Source organism: Dryobates pubescens, chromosome 5 (genome assembly GCF_014839835.1).
Source record: "Dryobates pubescens isolate bDryPub1 chromosome 5, bDryPub1.pri, whole genome shotgun sequence".
Taxonomy (NCBI): domain Eukaryota; kingdom Metazoa; phylum Chordata; class Aves; order Piciformes; family Picidae; genus Dryobates; species Dryobates pubescens.
The window spans coordinates 31,007,750-31,026,052 of NC_071616.1; the positions used below are offsets into that span (position 1 = coordinate 31,007,750).

The 18,303-nt window shown below is 38.5% G+C and overlaps 1 protein-coding gene across 1 annotated transcript in view; it reads right to left on the bottom strand.

Annotated features, from left to right (window-relative positions):
* The window catches only part of TTC8 (tetratricopeptide repeat domain 8), a 41,573-nt gene extending 26,854 nt beyond the window's left edge, over positions 1 to 14,719 (bottom strand). Inside the window, exons 1-5 of the mRNA XM_054161932.1 lie at positions 14,504 to 14,719; positions 6,777 to 6,806; positions 2,746 to 2,866; positions 552 to 615; positions 238 to 397 (exon numbers count right to left, since the gene is read on the bottom strand). Of these exons, the coding sequence (XP_054017907.1) occupies positions 238 to 397; positions 552 to 615; positions 2,746 to 2,866; positions 6,777 to 6,806; positions 14,504 to 14,611 (483 nt within the window). The 5' untranslated portion in view covers positions 14,612 to 14,719. The remainder of the gene's footprint in view (positions 1 to 237; positions 398 to 551; positions 616 to 2,745; positions 2,867 to 6,776; positions 6,807 to 14,503) is intronic.
* Between the last annotated feature and the right edge of the window lie 3,584 nt (positions 14,720 to 18,303).

The following is an 18,303-nucleotide window of genomic DNA, read 5'->3' on the forward strand; positions in this document are numbered from 1 at the left end:
TTATTAATTTTGACAACAGACAAGTGAATTTATGTGCATTTTTCATGTAAACAGACTAGCAAATGAACAGAAAGTAATATTTTCAAACTCTACTTTGAAAACTATTTAAACAAAAAAAATTGAAAACGTTCACCTCCTTTAAATCTGAGTTTAGGTGCAGCTTTTAACTCAGCTACAATGTCACTGGACCATATGCTATGACTAAGGAAACCATCATTCATAAGAGAAACAACATACCGTTCCTAGCCTGCCATATCTCCCAGAAGCACTGGTAATTGGACGAGCTGTGAGCGCTGTTCGAGGTGTTCTTATAGCCTGTTCCATAGTACTTGGCCGCCCACTTTGCGTGCTGGGTCTCACAAATCCTGTAATAGGTCTTCCTGATTGAGTTACCGGCCTGAAGATGTTAAGCATGTTATCCTTAAGTTGAGTGGTGTTCATTGACAGAGAATTTAAACACTTATAACTGAAGCATTTAATTTTCAGAAGTTAAATTTAGAATTTGCTCATCTGTAACTAGTCACATTTTTTAAAAGTAAACAATCACATACCTAACAGCTGGGCTGGGGCCTCCACCTTGGCTAGTTCCAGGGAGCTTCAAAGATGTTCCCGGTCCTACAAAATAAAAGCATTTCCCACTTCATACTGAGTTACTACACCCTTGTCCAAGGGACTTAAAAAATTACTGTCTTACAATAAACTCAACATTTCTTTGTTCAAACTGAGAAGACATAGAATTACAAAAAGAAGATAGAAAACAAATATTGAATTGTAATACTGATAAATTGTCAGATTATTGCAAGGAACCTGCCACAATGAGCATGGTTTTCTCACTCTTACCCTTCCCATTCTCTCCCCTGTTCCACTTAGGGGGAAGTAAACAAGCAGCTGTGTGGGGTTAGCTGTCTACTGAGGTTAAACCACAACAATTCTCAAGAACTTATTGGGAGCAACAGATAGCACCAGAGTAGAAAAGGCTACTGGAACAATGAGATCATGCTAATTTGAAATGGTATGTTTTCTGTCTGGGACTAAAATAGCAACTAAACTTCAGTAAACCAAAATTTTCAGTTGTAGGTCAGATGGAGAATGATACCTCATGCTGTTAGACCTATGTAGGACACCCTTCACAATTTAGGGCTCTGTAAAGTTCAGGTTCAACCAAATCCAAAGGTCATCAATGAAAACACTGAACTGCCTTGAGCCCAGGTGAACCAATGAAGGGTGCCTGTTTTCATGTATTTATCTTTTAACAGTGGATCACTAAGAATGGAAGTTCCTGCATGTAGATTTTCCATCACCTTCTCTGGCATTTGATTATAGTCAGTTTTTCTCACCTCCTAAATTAACGTCTAAGAGGTGGTTATAAAACTGTGGTTAAAATCAAGATATGACATTTACACCTTCTGGTCTGTTCACTACTTATTACCATTTACAGGAAGAAATGAGATTTCAGTTGACCTAGCCAGTTCTTGACAAGTCACTATTACTCATCGACTTACTTTCTAGATACTTAGGAACTGATTTCATCCCTAATTTTTCCAAGAACTGAAGTTACATTGGGAGGTAGATAGTTTCTTTCCTTCTTTTTTCCCTCCAAGACAAAGCCCAATTTTGCCCTTTTTCAGCCTTCTCTCTTGCCCTCAAGCTGTAATTACGTCTGAAATACTACCAGTCTACAGTTTAAGAAGGTTAATAGACTTGTTCGAATCAGTAACTTCCAACGTCTACCTTCTAGCTTTTTTAATCCATGTCAATACCAAGCATCTCTGACTCTAATATTATAGTGGCACCAACTGTATTTAAAGTTAAATAATAGTTTTTAAAAGTATTAATCATGATCCCCTTGGTAAAGTCAAATAAGTATGTAAATAATATTAATACAAGGACCAAAACTCAGGATGGCTGGTTTTGTTTCTTACTTGCTTGAATTTTTCACTTCACAACAGACTGAACAGTCCACCCAGCAGTTTCTAATACAATAACTAGGGCACTCTTCTGAGAAACAGAAAAAGCAGCTTTCAACTTTTCATGCTACTATCCAAAGACCTAATCTTCCACTGTCTGAGCCTTTACAGTAATATAAAAAAGGGGACTAAAATCCCTTGACCAGACATGTTTTAATAACTATAATTGTTTTGTGCTTTTGGTGTATGGGGAGAATGCCTACAGGATTTAGTTCCCTTGATCTCACCACAGGCAACTTAGTCTTTACATTGTCTAAGCTGGAAGGGGTGCATATAAGAATCAGTGATAGGGATGAAAAACTGCCCTGCAAAGGGAGAGGAAAAAGTAGAGGAAAGCAGAAGGGAGAAAAATTGGTTCAGAAAATGTTTACAGAAGTAATACAAAAAGGTGATGCCAGATTTGGGCAGACAGTACAGTACAGGCATATGGATGAGATTCACAATACATCAAAGACATAGGTATCTCTAGTTTCCCACTCTGCCTAGAAAAGATGGAAATGAGTTTAAAAAAAAAAGAAAAAGAAAAAAAGTAGTGTGCTGATGGAAGAGAGCTAGTGAGTACAAATACACACAGAAAACTGAGAAAACACTGTGTGACCTCCTGTCTGACAGGACCAAGCACTACATCAAGATCATGTGGTGTATCTTCACATTGCCATACAACCACAAAAACTATTAGGTCACCTCAGCATGCTAGGTGACAATTTTATGCTAGATGGCAATCCTGACCAAAAGAGGTCTTGTTGCTTCAATGTATTTCAGTGAAAGCTGTTCTTACGTGCGACCTGAGCAATGGCATTTTCATCTAGCATCATCTCTGCAATTCCTTCTTGATCCATCTCAATTTCATCCACGTACACCATTTCTGTCAAAGCTCGTGTTTTCAGGCTCCAGGCAGCCTGAACAGGATAAAGTAAAAAGGAAAACATCTTCAGCACATCAAGTAAATAATCTACTCAGCAATTCTGCCAATTTTTATTATTTTTCCTTTCACAGTTTTAATAGGCCTGAATAAAGTATTAACTTAAACGTGTAGGTATCCATTGCCTGATGGAGGTGGAAAAGGGACTAAGATTTAGACAACCCTTTTGGAGTGGAACAGCTACAGTCACTTAGTTTGGAGAACAGAATTTCATGCCTCATTAAAAAAGATGACTAATTTAGTTCACAGGCAACTCTCTGAGATGTTGTGCTTTTGAAGAAATTCCCAGCTACCAGTGCCATTCAAAACCCTCTGCTGACAGACATCTTACTTAAGATGGGAGGGGAAGGTAAGTAAACCAGTGTAATGCAAAGTAATGTCCTTGCCAAGCATCTGTAGAGAAAGAAGGAAAATCTTAAATGGCAATTAACATTACTACCCTCAAGTGACAGTCTATAGAAACAATCTAAAACACTTTAGTTCACAGCATCAGATGTAAAAAATGTAAAAATGCATAGACTGAGCATCTCTCAATTGTGAGATTATTAGAGAATTTGTTAGTGAATTGAACTGACTACACAGAATGTCTTGGAGGATTATGTGAGCAGCATGGAAAGGCAAGCATAATTCTAGTCTACTTGACAAGCTTTGTGTAGACTGTAGGGACAGTAAATCAATGGGAAAAAGAAAACCCAGTGGCAGCCATACAGAAGTAGCAACAAAGCAAGTGCAGATCCAACCACTTTAGTAATTTAATATGCCTGTAATGTACTTATGGAGCTGGTATGATAGAGAAAGCCAGAAGTCCAATTCCTGATCTTCCTTCAGATATTGAACAGATCATCATAAATTTTCCAGAGTAAAAATCACTGTCAATGCAATTACATTTGTTTCTTTTCTGACACAAGATACAGCAGTCTGGTAGAAAACCATGTTTAATGTTTGCTAAGGAGACATTTAAAAATAAAAGCAGACTGATGCTACCTTAATAAAACTAAAGGTCAAATACACGGAAACATTCATTCCTACCTCTTTAAATAAGAGGTAGGAAAAGATCTGGACCTCAGGATTATTTAAAAATTTAAGTCATCATTTAATGTGACAATTCTTATTTATTATGTCTCTGATAATCCCTTCCTCTACAATTCCCTTGTATTTCTATGCAACTTTGTAACTGCTTATCAAAAAGAGTATATCTAAAAATGCTGGAAGATTCAACTCTCCTTTTTTAAAACTGCTTTTTTGCAAGTGATTTAACCAGCCAGTTTAACCACAAATAGAAACCATTTTTCAAGTATTAAGTGAAAGGAACAGGTCAGGATGGTTTGAATCTAGGCCAGACAGATATAATCTACATCTGCCTTATTATCTTTTAGTTTCTTCTGATGTAGTAGGTAGCCTTTAATTAGCACTGAGATTTGCAGCTGGCTGTTAAAGCCCTTAGCTCGTTTTCATTATTTTACAGAAATATTTAGTTAGTGGCATTTTTAAGATCTTGATGGTAACTCTGGTTTTGTTTTCTTTGGTTTTTTTCCAAAGATGTATGTCTGAAATAAACATAACCATGTCTATATTGGGAACATAATGAAATTAGAGCTCTCAGTATAGCCATACATAGGCTAATTTCCTAGCAGAGATAAGAAAAGCTGAACATAGCAATGATCTTTTTATGGGAATTAAAAGCAGCAACTTCTCTACACTACTTGCTAAAACTGGGGCCAGCTCTCACCATTGTGATTTTTCCAGTAACAAACATGAGATAATATGTTTTTTTAAAGCAACATGTCCCTCTCACTATTGGGAAAATATCTGTCATAAAAACAGATTCCTAGGACTGCTCTTTCAGTCTCAAGCTCCTAGTCTGAGACTTCACAGCCAAAAAGGATTCATATCATTCCTGAATTGAACATTAGTCTGCACATTAGAGTATTGCCTGCAGCAATATTTGTTGCAGGACTTCTGATCAGAACAGGAAGACAAAGATAAATGTTACATTCATGACTTATAGAAAGTTTACTGTGGGAGACAAGATAATTCAAAATTCCAAACTACTAGTTACAGGACAAATATGAAACAGAAATATCATTTCTATGCGGAACACAGTTATGCGGAACATCTGAAAAAAATCAAGACATGGGAAATGGAATTAGAAATGTATGCTGATACACAAATACAAAGGGAGAAGTAAATATTTTTTTTCTAAATAATTAAATTTCTCACCCCCTCTTAATTCATAAAAAGTCACAGAGGACATTATTAAAACTATGGTACATGACTATTGTCTTACTTTTAAAAAGGAAGTCTGAGAGATGTTGAAACCGATCATCCCAAACAAATATATAGTTGCTTTTTTGTTCATAAAAATATCTTTTATAATTATCTTTTATCAAATGATGTTTAGAGATTTTCTTAACAGCTCAGTAATTTCAACTTTTGCTGACTTTATATAAAGAATTTCTACCAGTACTCCTGGTATTTCCTACAGCTATTTTATCCTTGCATGAAGCCTACTTTCTGTGTTGCAGTTTTTTAGTTATCCAGAAAAATTTTACTAATTCTGTTGAAAGTAACCACAGCACAATATACAGATTTTTTTGTTCAGTGAAAACCAGTTTGAGTTTAACCTGAAACTAATACAGAACAACTTAATTTGGAAAACTACAACTAAAATTAGTAAGAGCAGCACAAAACTGGAAGAACCACACCACAACAGGAAGACTCACTTCTAATCACCAAAAGCCATAAAAATAAATGTAGACATTTCTGAGTAACTGCATGACAATATTATTTACACCTTGACTTAGTACAAGTTTGTCCACTCAGACTGTTACCTCAGAACCCATTTATATTAGTATCAATAACTTTCATTTGTGACAAGCAACATGTCTGACATTCATGAAGATTTCCATTTTTATGAGATAGGCACAGCATAGTAACAGATTTAGCTTATTTAAATCAGAACTTGACAATAACAAATAGGAATTAAAGAGAAAGCAATATATTAAATACTGTAAGTACAGAAATGTGATAGAGTATTTCTTAAGCAGTAGAAACTCAAACCTTAAATTCTAAATTTATTTTCTGAATCTGGTAATTCTGAACCTATACATTTCTGAGAAATTTCATTCTCCAATAATCTTTTCCATTAGCATAAATTTTATTCCACACACAGTGAAAACCCCATAAGACAACAAGTACCTTGTGAAGTGTTATCATTGAAGTCAACAAGATACCCAGCCATATTTCACTGAAATCATTTTGTATGCAAACAACTTTCATAACTTCATTGGAATGTAATTGGAGACTTGTAAAATATGTTATTGATCTGTATTTAAAAATGCAGTTTCATGTTGCATTTAATCTCTTCTGACTGTGGGCTGCAGCCAAAAGATGCCACCCCCTGCACATCACTGTTCTCCCCATTGCAGTAATCTAGGGCTAATGTAGACAGAATAAAAACTGACCAATTACTTGGTGTTCCACGACTTATGCAAAACGTCATCATTTAGTTTCAAGATTACCAGACTTAGCAGAAGGCAGGCAGAGAGAATCAGCTGTAGGAGCCAGAAGGGCATGGGCAACAGCCCACCTTTATGCTGCATTAAATGAAACGTGAAAGTGATCTCTCTGAGCATAAATGCTGTTTTGTCTGTGAAATAAACACACATTGACTTTTTCCTAATCTCATCAACAGATGAAGGTCATTCAGTTCAAGACAGATTCAATTTAGCTTTTAGAAGGCACTGTGCTACCGAACTGCTTATACATAGGAAATATATGAAAGAAATAAACTTCTATTCTAAACACCTAAATAAATATTATTCAGTGTATCAGCAATTCTTCCTAATGATTGTATCTAATAATTGTATTTATGAAAAGAATCTTACCTGAAACACTGTGTATTCAGCATCAGACTCCTGCAAAAACAGGATACACAAATTGAGGAATGAAAATGCCAAAGAATAAAACTGAACAAAAAGAGGAATACAAACTCTGTGAACACCTTGTATATATTCACACGTTATGAAGATAATCAACATTTCACAGAAAGATACTTTTTGCTTTCTTGCTTCTGCTGGATCTTGTTGGCCAAATCTTGCATTAACATTACAGAATTATTAAACTGAAAAATGGTACATAAAAAAAAAAAAAGAAGAAACCCTGCAAGCTGTAAGCAAATATCTCAAAAGTTAACCAGTTTATTAGGCCATGGCTTTAGAATACCTATGCTCTAAAAGCCATCTTTGTGTATTTTTGTTAGCTGCTGATGGTGATCACACAAAGAAAATTTATGAACATACTTAATTTTTCTTGGGTACTTTTGTGATAGAAACTCTGTACTTATTGTATTCTGGTCAATAATGCTGTATGTGGAACAAACATCAAACTCGTGGCTTACTGCACCATACAATAAATAAAGGAAAACTACCAGGTAATGTTTACTGCAAGCTGAAAAGCAGGAACTTGCATCTGCTTGAGAAGTCGAGGTAAAAGCCAGTAAATACTAGCAACAGAAAATGTAGTCTTAACAATTTACTGCATAATTATCATGTTAACATTTAAACTATACTTCAGGGCTTTTGCTGCTCATTTCCAGGGACTAGAGAGGAGTTTTTCCTCTCTAACTTATTACTTCACTTTAGGAGAAAAGATGAGGAAGGTGGGAGATAGATGTTACTCTCTCAAAATCACTGTTAGTCTTTTGTATGGTCAGATCACTTCTGCTTCTAGAGGTAGTGGAAAATTTCTTACATATCTGGGCTTGTGTAAATCTATCACAGTTAAGCTACCTGTATTAGAGCAAATATAGAACTTTAGAGTAATTCAGACTAGAAAGGGACTTCAGGAGGTCTTTAGTCCAAAGCCCTGCCTAAAGCAAGGTCAGCTCTGAGGTCAACTGAGGTCACTCAGAGCTTTGACAAGCTGGCTCTTGAAAAATTCCAAGGATGAAGACTGCACAGTAACCCTGTGCAACCTGTTTCACTGCCTGACTGTCCTTACGGAGAAATGTTTTTCCTTACTATCAAGCCAAAATCTCCTTCATTTCAATTTATGTTCGCTGTCTCACTCTCCAACTGTGAGAAGCCCCTAGCTTCATCTTCTTGTCAATCTCCTTGTATGTAGTAGAAAGCGGCTATTGGATCACACCAATGTCTCCTCCAAGCTAGCTGAAGCACTGCCCAGCATCCAGTTAGCTCCCTTTGCAGCCAGGGCACACACTGCTGGCTCATGCTTCAACCAAGAGAATGGCAAAGTATAGAATACATAGAATACATAGAATACATAGAATAAACCAGGTTGGAAGAGACCTTCAAGATCATCGCGTCCAACCCATCACCAATCCAACACCGCCCAAGCAACTAACCCACAGCACCAAGCACCCTGTCAAGTCTTCTCCTAAAAACCTCCAGTGATGGCGACTCCACCACCTCCCCAGGCAGCCCATTCCAATGTGCAATCACTCTTTCTGTATAGAACTTTTTTCTAACATCCAGCCTGAACCTCCCCTGGCGCAGCCTGAGACTGTGTCCTCTTGTTCTGGTACTGCTTGCCTGGGAGAAGAGACCAACATCCGTCTGTCTACAACCTCCCTTCAGGTAGTTGTAGAGAGTAATAAGGTCACCCCTGAGTCTCCTCTTCTCCAGGCTAAGCAACCCCAGCTCCCTCAGCCTCTCCTCGTAGGGCTTATGTTCCAAACCCCTCACCAACTTTGTTGCTCTTCTCTGGACTCGTTCCAGCAAGTCAACATCCTTCCTAAACTGAGGGGCCCAGAACTGGACACAGTACTCGAGGTGCGGCCTAACCAGTGCAGTGTACAGGGGCAGAATGACCTCCCTGCTCCTGCTGGCCTGCTTGCTCTGTTTCTCTGCAGTGTAAGATACAGTCTACTTCTTCCAATTTGAAGATCGTCCCCAACAGCAGGGACCTGGAAGTCTGATGATGCTTTTTCATCCTCCTTCTGTAGTGTACTGGAATTTCTGTGGCCTTTTAAAGATCCCATTTGGAATCACAGCCTTGTTAACCAGTGTTAGAATGCATAACATGACTTACAAAAATGAATGTTCTATGGAACTAAACATTCATTGAGCGATTAATCACAGTTGTCTGTGATATAAAGACAGTTCCAGTCCATGTATATTTTAGATGTATGACTAAAAGAACTTCAAGGTCTTTTAGTATATTGGTTTATTTATAATATTTGTCTTCTAAAAAATAAAACTGTTCTAGCTTTCTAAGTAATAAATAAGGACACTGACATATTTCAATTTGTATTTTATTCATCCCATTGTGTCTCAGCATTACAGCACATATTTTAACATGGTTGGATCCAGCAGTTGCTACTCGTGCAAGTAATCCACTGGAACCAGATTCCAAATAAAGATTTCTTTGAGAGGATTAACAAATAGCGTTGCCCTGTAAGCTTGTATCTCAAAACAAAAGGTCAAATTTACTCTTCATTTACACATATAAAGCTCCTTTGCAATGCATAAGATTTAAAGCAATGAAGGAAGGATTTAACCCAGATCTCTAAATCAACTGAGGACATTTTAAAATAATGTGCAAAGTCAGTTTGAAAACCAAAAATACTTAGGGAAAAAAAATAAAAGCTCTTTTGCTTATAGCCTAAAAGAGGGAATGAAACAAAATTACACATCTGATTCTCATAGAGCTTCATTCTACAATTAATTTCAGATGAGTAGGATTTAATACATGTAGTACATTAAAACTAGTATATTCTGAAAATGCTTTTCAAATTATTAAGAGCAGGAATACAGAAAAAACATTTTCCATGAATAATGACTGTATGTATCACTAATTGTTATGCATAAACTTAATAAGTAGTCTTTTCAACCAATAACTGACTCCACTTGGACATACCTCTTCAAGATCCATGTACAGAAACATCTGGGATAACTATGACAACCTCATAAAAACAGTACACAAGTAACAGTAGCTGAAAGTTCACCACTGGAGAAGAAAGGGCATATGAACAAAAGCAAATCCTCCTAGTAGACCACCAATGAAGTTAAAGACAGGACATCTACTGTATGTCTATTAACTTCAATAAGCACTTTTTTGTGCTTGTTTAACTACAGCAGATCTCAAACACTGGTGCTGGTTATTGCCTTGAATCTGACATATGGAACACAAAGAAGAGTAATCAGATTAGGTAACTAATCAGGATGATCAAAAGAGAGCCTCGGATTGTATTTCCTCTAGGTCATGCTGTTACTATAAACATATAAGACAACACCTGTTTGCTTACAATGGGGAATAATTAAACTGAACAACAGTGCTTTATGTGTTTGCATGCTCAAATACTAGTCATGGAAAATGCAATTTTTATCTATCCTGAGATAAGACTGTCAGTATAGAAGGAAATTCCATCATGAAAAATTCTGTTCCTAATTATTAAATGAAGAAATGCACAGGACATTTTCTAGAAAACAGCATTTCAACCTTCGTTAAAAATCAAGTTCAGTATCAGCTAATTCTTCTACTAAAATGTTCAGCACATTTTATTGAATAAGAACTTTTCAGGAAAATGTTACTAATTTTAAAATGTTTTATTTTGTAAATGTGTCCTTTAAGAATGCAAGTATATAATGGCATAGCATTTGATACTGCTACAAAAAAGGTTGGCTAAAAGATCAACACCATGCCTTAAAAACCTCTTATGACTGAGTCTGATGAGAGTTCTAACAAATTAAGATAGCTTCTAAGTACACTATTGATTGGCTCATCAGTAAACTTATTTTTCAGGCCTCAAATAATCTTTTACCATGTTCTTAAAGGAAAACTTCTTAAACAGCTTTATACTTGTGATTAAGATATTCTGAATATATATCTTACCTAACAAACTGTACATACAAACAGTGGTAAATTGAAAGATATATCAAGATGCACTGGTCAAGAAAAGTGTCTTACTACAAGTATAAGGGTGACTGGCAAAGATGTCATGCTCTAAAGATTATTGGACAAAGCTGATTTCATCTGCCCTTAGTTTTGTTAATGTTGCAGATGCAACGGAGCAAAAGTGGTGCTATCACTTAACAGACCAGTTGACAGCTGGAAAAAAACAACAGAAAGGCCTTCACACAAGCAAGGTTGTCTCCTCAGGCATGAAAACACTCTCAGATTATGCATTGTTAGTCTCTTCTTTTACTTATTGTTACATTATATATCTTAGAAGGCTAGCTGCCTGAGCATGAAAAAGTTCTGACATTTAACACTCACAGATTAACTCAACCATTCCTGAGCATCTCTTTAGAGGACACCACTACCTATGGCTAGGTTTGTATCACACCCTAAGGCATGCTGTTCAAAGAAGCAAATTCCCCAACAGTGATCAAGGGTACTGTTACAAGATCCCTCTTTTCCTGGTGGCAGAGGTTGGGAGGCACACGTTTAACAGAATGTGGGACCAGAGGATGAGAACACATGGCACAAAGATTACAGCAGTTAGGTTTTCCCTTATGCTGCACAGGATCTCAATCTAAATTTTCTGTAAGTGGTGTCATTTGTCTGTTGGCTCTCCTGGTGCCCATCATGACACATCTTGGGCTTGTTTTGCAGAAGCACTCCAATGAAGGGTTTGACCAGTAACTGTTTTAGAATTCCAATGTGTTTCTAAAACATAATAAACCACACACATTGGGTTAATACCAAAATTTATACATACTTAATTTCAGACATTTCTCCAGGTGATACTAAAATACTACTAATGTAATTCACACAGATGGAAGACAACACCATTTTCTGGTAGGTGGCTGAAGAACACAGAAATAAAGTTCTATCAAAATATTTAGGAACTACTGCTTTAACTAACATGCCCCCTTCAGAAGTAACAGACTTTGGGAATCAACAGTCAATCTGCCTGATAATGGTCTTGGATTCTTATTTTAAAAAAACCCAAACTGTAATCTTAGGTCATGTTTCTAGTATTGACAACTGAAGCAACTAAACTGATGATAAGCTACCTTTAGAATAAATACAGTATAATATAAATAGTATTAGACGAGGCAAGCCAGGAGAACTAAATTTTTAGGAATTGTATTTATCTGTGGGCAGCCTTGGAGTTTACTATTTTTGAAGGCTTTATAAAAATAACAGCATGCATGCTGCAATACATAAACATTATTTGCCTTTTCATTCTGTTTCCTTTATCTATGCCAGAAGTCTAGCAGGGCTAACCTTACAAACAGGTACCTGATAGCAGAAGTGTCACAAAGTAGTGAGCTGAAAGTGCAATGAAATAGCTAGGGAAAAGACTGGTAAGGCTTTAGAAATGACAATGATAAAAACCAGTTTTATTGCACAGATGATACTAAAACTGTGTTGAGTACAATAAAAAGTGTAAAATCTAAACCATCATTAGCACAACTGACCAAAGAAGATACATGCTATTCCATTCTATGTCTGCCATGAATATTAAAGCTGTATTTTTATGTTTTGCTTGACAGGATTTCAAGTTTTGTTTGTTGAGTTGGTTTGAGTTTGGTTCAAGTTGCACCCTTGAAAGTTATTTAACTGATATTTTGGTTTATCCAGCCTGCTGTACCAAAATGAAAAGGAAGTATAAATAATGCTACAGCTTCTCCCATCAGGAGCTGTTCTCTTTTTCTGAACTAGCAGAGATGAATGATGGAAGAAAGTTGTGCAGCCATTACATTATACTCCATGAAGTACAGTTTACTCCATGATCCTTCTGAAGAAACATGCTGAATTGGCATTTAATAACCACTTCTATGTTTATTTTCTCTTTTTAAAAGCCTCTAAATTGTTAGTCCACTTTAAGTACTTGATAGTGTTTCTGAGCTTGAGATGTGCTTTATTCAATCACCATTCTGAAATCTTTTTCCAAACACTAACATTTTAAAAGTGCAAGGAATGATATTTTTTTAAAAGTATTTAGAAGTCATTAATTATTGCTTAAAAATAGCTCTTAATAAGGATCCCATATTTCAAGGTTGCCTCTACAAAAAGCCAGCAGGAACAGGGAGGTCATTGTGCCTCTGTACTCAGCACTGGTTAGGCCACACCTTGAGTACTGTGTCCACTTCTGGGCCCCTCAATTTAAGAAGGATATTGAGACACTTGAACATGTCCAGAGAAGGGCAATGAGGCTGGTGAGAAGCCTTGAGCACAAGCCCTATGAGGAGAGGCTGAGGGAGCTGGGATTGTTTAGCCTGGAGGAGGCTCAGGGGAGACCTTATTGCTGTCTACAACTACCTGAAGGGTGGTTGTAGCCAGGAGGAGGTTGGTCTCTTTTCCCAGGCAACCAGCACCAGAGCAAGAGGACACAGTCTCAGGCTGCATCCTGGAAGTTTAGGCTGGAGGCAAGGAGAAAGTTCTTCACAAAAAGAGTGATTGGCCATTGGAATGTGCTGCCCAGGGAGGTGGTGCAGTCACCGTCCCTGGAGGTGTTTGTCCCTGGAGGTGTTTAAGAGGGAATTGGATGTGGCACTTGAAGCCATGGCTGTTAGTCGTGAGGTGTTGAGTGATAGGTTGGACTTGATGTCTGAGGTCTTTTCTAACCTTACTGAGTCTATGACTTCTTTTCCATCTAGACAGGAAGGTTTGAAATACACTGCTGCTGAAGAGTAACATTTTCACATAAAACTGAACAGTTCTGAAATGAACATACTGCAGGTATAAACCCCAGTCTTTTGCAGATAACCATGACCTATAAGTCTAATGAAAAACTGATGAAAACTAGATCTTAAAATTCGCATAGGACTTCTAAGAGCTTGCAATTTGATGCAGTGTAGGCATCATCCATATCCCCATTTTACACCATTTCTCAAAAGATAATTATCTTGAATGGTTTTGCTGTTTCATCCTTACAGAAGATTAAACTTATATGCTGATGTGATCATTTCAAAGATTTAATTAAGTGATCAACTGTTTGTCCCAACTTTATATAGCATTTGAAAAAGCTCTCATACTGCTGCTATGCAAGGTCGTGGGTCTTTAAGGACAATGTGTAGCTTTACTAAGAAAACAATTTAAATTTACTTAAAAGTTTGCAGCATCTAGGATCAAAACTCAAATGGGATCTACATTGTCTCACTGTTTTGATGTTTTCCTCTTAAAACATTTTTCTCAGCCTTGTACACCTAACTTCTGTCAGTTGCAGATGTCCCCAACAAGTTCCCCAGTGCTACTGGGAACAGCCCAGCAAAAATCTGAAGTTGCCATGCGTAACAAAACAATTTTATACTTGAGTTTCAGCACACAGCAGAAATTCATTTGTCTTTATATTTCCACGTTGAAACCAGATAGGAGCGGGAGGGGTACCACCAGGACCAGCTTAAGCAGCCAGGAGCCCCACACGCACCGCCTCCGTTTTCAGAAGGGCTAGAGGGGGCACTGTGGGAAGGCACTGCCTGGCCCGGCCGGGCCCGACCCCACCCACCTCCTCTTCGTGGAGCACGGTGAGGCCTAGCTCCCTCCGACCCGCTAACAGGCGCTGCAACAGGTACACAGCGAGTCCTACTTGTGCCAGCGCCGGCGGGCGGCGGAAGAAGCGGGTACGCGGCTCGTTACCGACCGCCACCACCTCCCGCCCCGCCCGGCCAGCCGGCCTCTCGGCCGCCCCGCCTCCCGGTACCTGCTCGCCGGGTGGCCTCTCCAGCAACTCCGAGCAAAGCTCCGAGCACTGCCGGAACTTCCTCCGCCTGAAGTAGCTCCAGGCCTGGAACAGTGGGTCCAGCCCCATCCTACCGGCACGACAGTTGTAGCGGCGGCCGCCAGGCGCCCGCTCCTCCCGGCTCGCTGCGTGCCGAGCAGGGCCTGGGGCGGAGCACAGGAGGCCGATCTGCTGCCGCGGAAATAAGAGGCCCCGCCTCAGCCTGGCGGGGCCTGCGCGCCAAGCCGTGAGGCCTCAGGGATAACGGGCGGCCCGCACCTCTGGGTGGCATCTGCTTGCTTGCAGCCAGACCCAGCAAACTGCAGTTCGCCTCAGGGCGCTGAGGCCAAGCTTCTCCCTGCAAGAGCCTCTTGTAGGCTGATACTGAAAGAAGTTTGATCTGTAATACTGGGAATGGCAGATTTCAAATCACTATTTTTAGCTGTGTCCTATTATTTGCTGTCATGTTATTAAGAGCCATTTCGAATTGCAACACATGCCTAAAAAAGAATAATGCAGTACTTAAATCCTTATTTGGGTAAAAAATTTGTTAGAAGTCTGGGAGGCCAGGTTGAGTAAAGCATATTGTTGTGAAAAGCATTGCTTTCAGTCTTGTGGACTCCATTAGTTACTTTATTAGTTTTTGCAGTGAAAATATTTGGAGATAATTACTTTCTATAGATTGTTAGATGCTGATAACAACCATGTAACCAAGTAAAAAGTGGGAAAATGTCTAGCGATGCTTGGGGAAGTGAGTTTGTGATGCAAAAAAATCTCTTGATGGTTGAACACAGACACGATTGCTAAAAACAAGTCTTTGGTATTTTAACAGATTATTCTGGGTTTATTGCTTCTTACTGACCAAAACAGTTTGTCCAAGATCCATGAAATGGATATCCAGGTTAGTAAGATTAACATGAAGTTGAAAGATGCTGAAACAGAAGCAGAAGTGCACTCCCAGGACTATGGCTTATTCTAATATGGGAGTAAATGGTTTGAACTGAAGTAACAGCTGTATACAGCTGGGGTTTGGCTGTCCTGTGGAGAGTGCACAGGGAAACAATTATCTGATTGAAATCTTTTCTGGGACCCATGGTATTCCTACTTAAGAGTGGAAAGGAAACCGTGCTATAGTTCCTGACACTTTTCTGTTCTTAAATCATTGTGGAAGTTAGTGCGTGCTGCATGCTCACAAAACACATAGGAGACTGGCACAAGGAAACTCACTGTATACCTCAGGTTTTTCAGAAGAGTGAACAGTCAGACCATCTACTTTCGTACTGCTATGCTGTTGTATTAATGTGCCTGCTCTGGGTAACTATGGAACTATAAGATGTTATCTCATTTTGTTTACAAATTCTTTTAAATGGCAAATCCTTCAACATGTTTTATAGTTAGGCTTAAGCAAGATGAGCAGGATATGCTGTTCAGAGAGATTGTGAACATCAGTCAAAACCTACAGATTTATTAAAAATACCAACTTGAAGTTCTACTTTTTTGTACATTTATGAGATGGTCTCATCTTAAATGCTTTAAATGCTTGCTATTACCATGCTAAGTAATTCAGCATGACTGGGCTGCTGTGGGTTTTTTTTATAGAACACAATGTGAATGACACTTCCACTTTGTAGAGATACATTTTGAGGTCAGTACTTCAGTTCTAAAGTTGTCAGCAGAAGCTAAATGACATAAAATTGGGAGAAGTTTCATACCTGTTCCATTGAGTGACTGACTTTTATCTATCTGCCTGTAATACTTGCCATATAAATCTGGGTCTGAATACTCAGTTGTCACGTGTAGAGTCACTCTTGCACACTTCTGTGACTCCCAAACATAGCATAGAAGCCAGGTGGGTAGTCCAACAAGTATTCATAATACTTGTTACCCACTTTATGGGACAGTGAAAACAGAATTTTGGAAGCCAGCATGTCACAGGTAGTACATGAAATAAGACTACGTGGGAAAAATACCCGCAGGAATGCAGAAGTTCTTGAAGGCATGTGTAAACTCTCTTTCTGACTTGGGATATAAAAAAATCTTTATCATGGTTTAGGACTAACTGTAGTGCTGCTTGGCAGTGGTGGATGGAGGAGGTAAAACAGAAGCTGATGACTAAATACAGCTCTGGCTGTTCTTTCCTGGACTGAGTTGCAGTCCTCTCAGACTAATATTGAGATGAGTAGTAGGAAAAGACTATAGAGGAATTTTCATATCCTTTTATCCTGTGTTCATCACGCTAGCAGGAATCACTGCAGCTGTGTAAAAAAAAAAGTGGCCTATGAAAAAGGCTTGTATGTTATTTCCATTTGAAGATAGGTTGCAAAAAATTGCAAAGCATCCACTGATGACTGGATGCTCAGCTTAAAAACATGAGGCTTGACTGTTTTTCTTTCTTCTCAAGTTTAGAATGCCTAGACTAGAATGCTTATTTGCATGGATTATGAGTATCAAAGGAGGAACCCTAGTAATAATACTGTTAATAGTTGTATCTGAAGAGAAAATACAGATCTCCTGGTACTTAGCCTACTGTATTAATTACAGTGTCATTCCAGTATCATCATTTGTTATAAACGTTAGCTCCCACCAGAAAAAAAAAAAAAAAAAAGATGCCCTGCATCTCTCTTCCTTTTAGGAGTGGTAGCCTGTTTTGTTATTAATTTCTAATTTTTAGAGTGAAACTGTGGAGAAAAAATCTATTTGGGATAGTGTGAGGTGTGGCCACTTTATGAAAGCTTATGCACAGTAAGATATACTAAGACATTATGTTGTGAAGCAGTCTCTTGCCTGTATTTAGTTTATTGTAATTTTTTTACATGTGGAATCACTTAATATGAAATATTTGCTATCCTGGAATTCAGCTTGATATGCTTCAATCAGTAGAATGATTGAAGTGCAGTATAACTGTAGAAAAGCAGCATACAGAACTGAGTAACTGAATCAGAAAATTATTTCAGCTGAAAGGGACGGTGTCTAATTCAACCTCCCACTTAAAACAGGGTTACCTTCAAAGCTGGATGAGGTTGCTCAGGGCCTTGTCCAGCTGCAATTAGAAAATCTCTGAGGATGGGAAATCCATAGCCTCTTTGGGCCACCTATTCCAGCCCTTAACCAATCTATTCCAGTGCTTAGTCACTAGGTCAGACTGCTCAGAGGCTCATCCAGCCTGGCCTTAAAAAATTCCAGGGATGGGGCTTCTACCACCTCCCTGGTCAACCTGTTCCAGTGTCTCACCACCCTCATGGTGAAGAACTTCTTCCTGACATCCAATCTGAAACTACCCACTTCTAGTTTTGCTCCATTCCCCTAGTCCTATCACTACGCAACATCCTAAAAAGCCCCTCACCAGCTTCCATATAGGCCCCCTTAAGGTACTGGAAGGCCACAATAAGGTCTCCTCAGAGCCTTCTCTTCTCCAGACTGAATAGCCTTAACTCTCTCAATCTGTCCCCAACAGCAAATTGCATTTGCTATTTAGTTTATTCAGCTGTTGGAATAAATTTGAGAGTTCAGAATCAGATTTTTATCATAAGTGTATTGATAGAAATTGTATTGAGATTTAATCAGTCTCTCTTTATGAGCCTCACTTAAGCCTCTGTAGGTTTATGATATTTGAAGTGCTGGTGCTTAACAGAGGTTCTTCAAACCACCTAGGTGAGTGCCTTTAGTATGTGTATAATTGTGCATGAAAAGCAAGCTGAAAAAAAGCTGTTTAGATCCCAGTGTGCATCAGATGACTGCAGCCATGTCATGTAAACACAGTACTGAAAGAAATTAAGCACTCC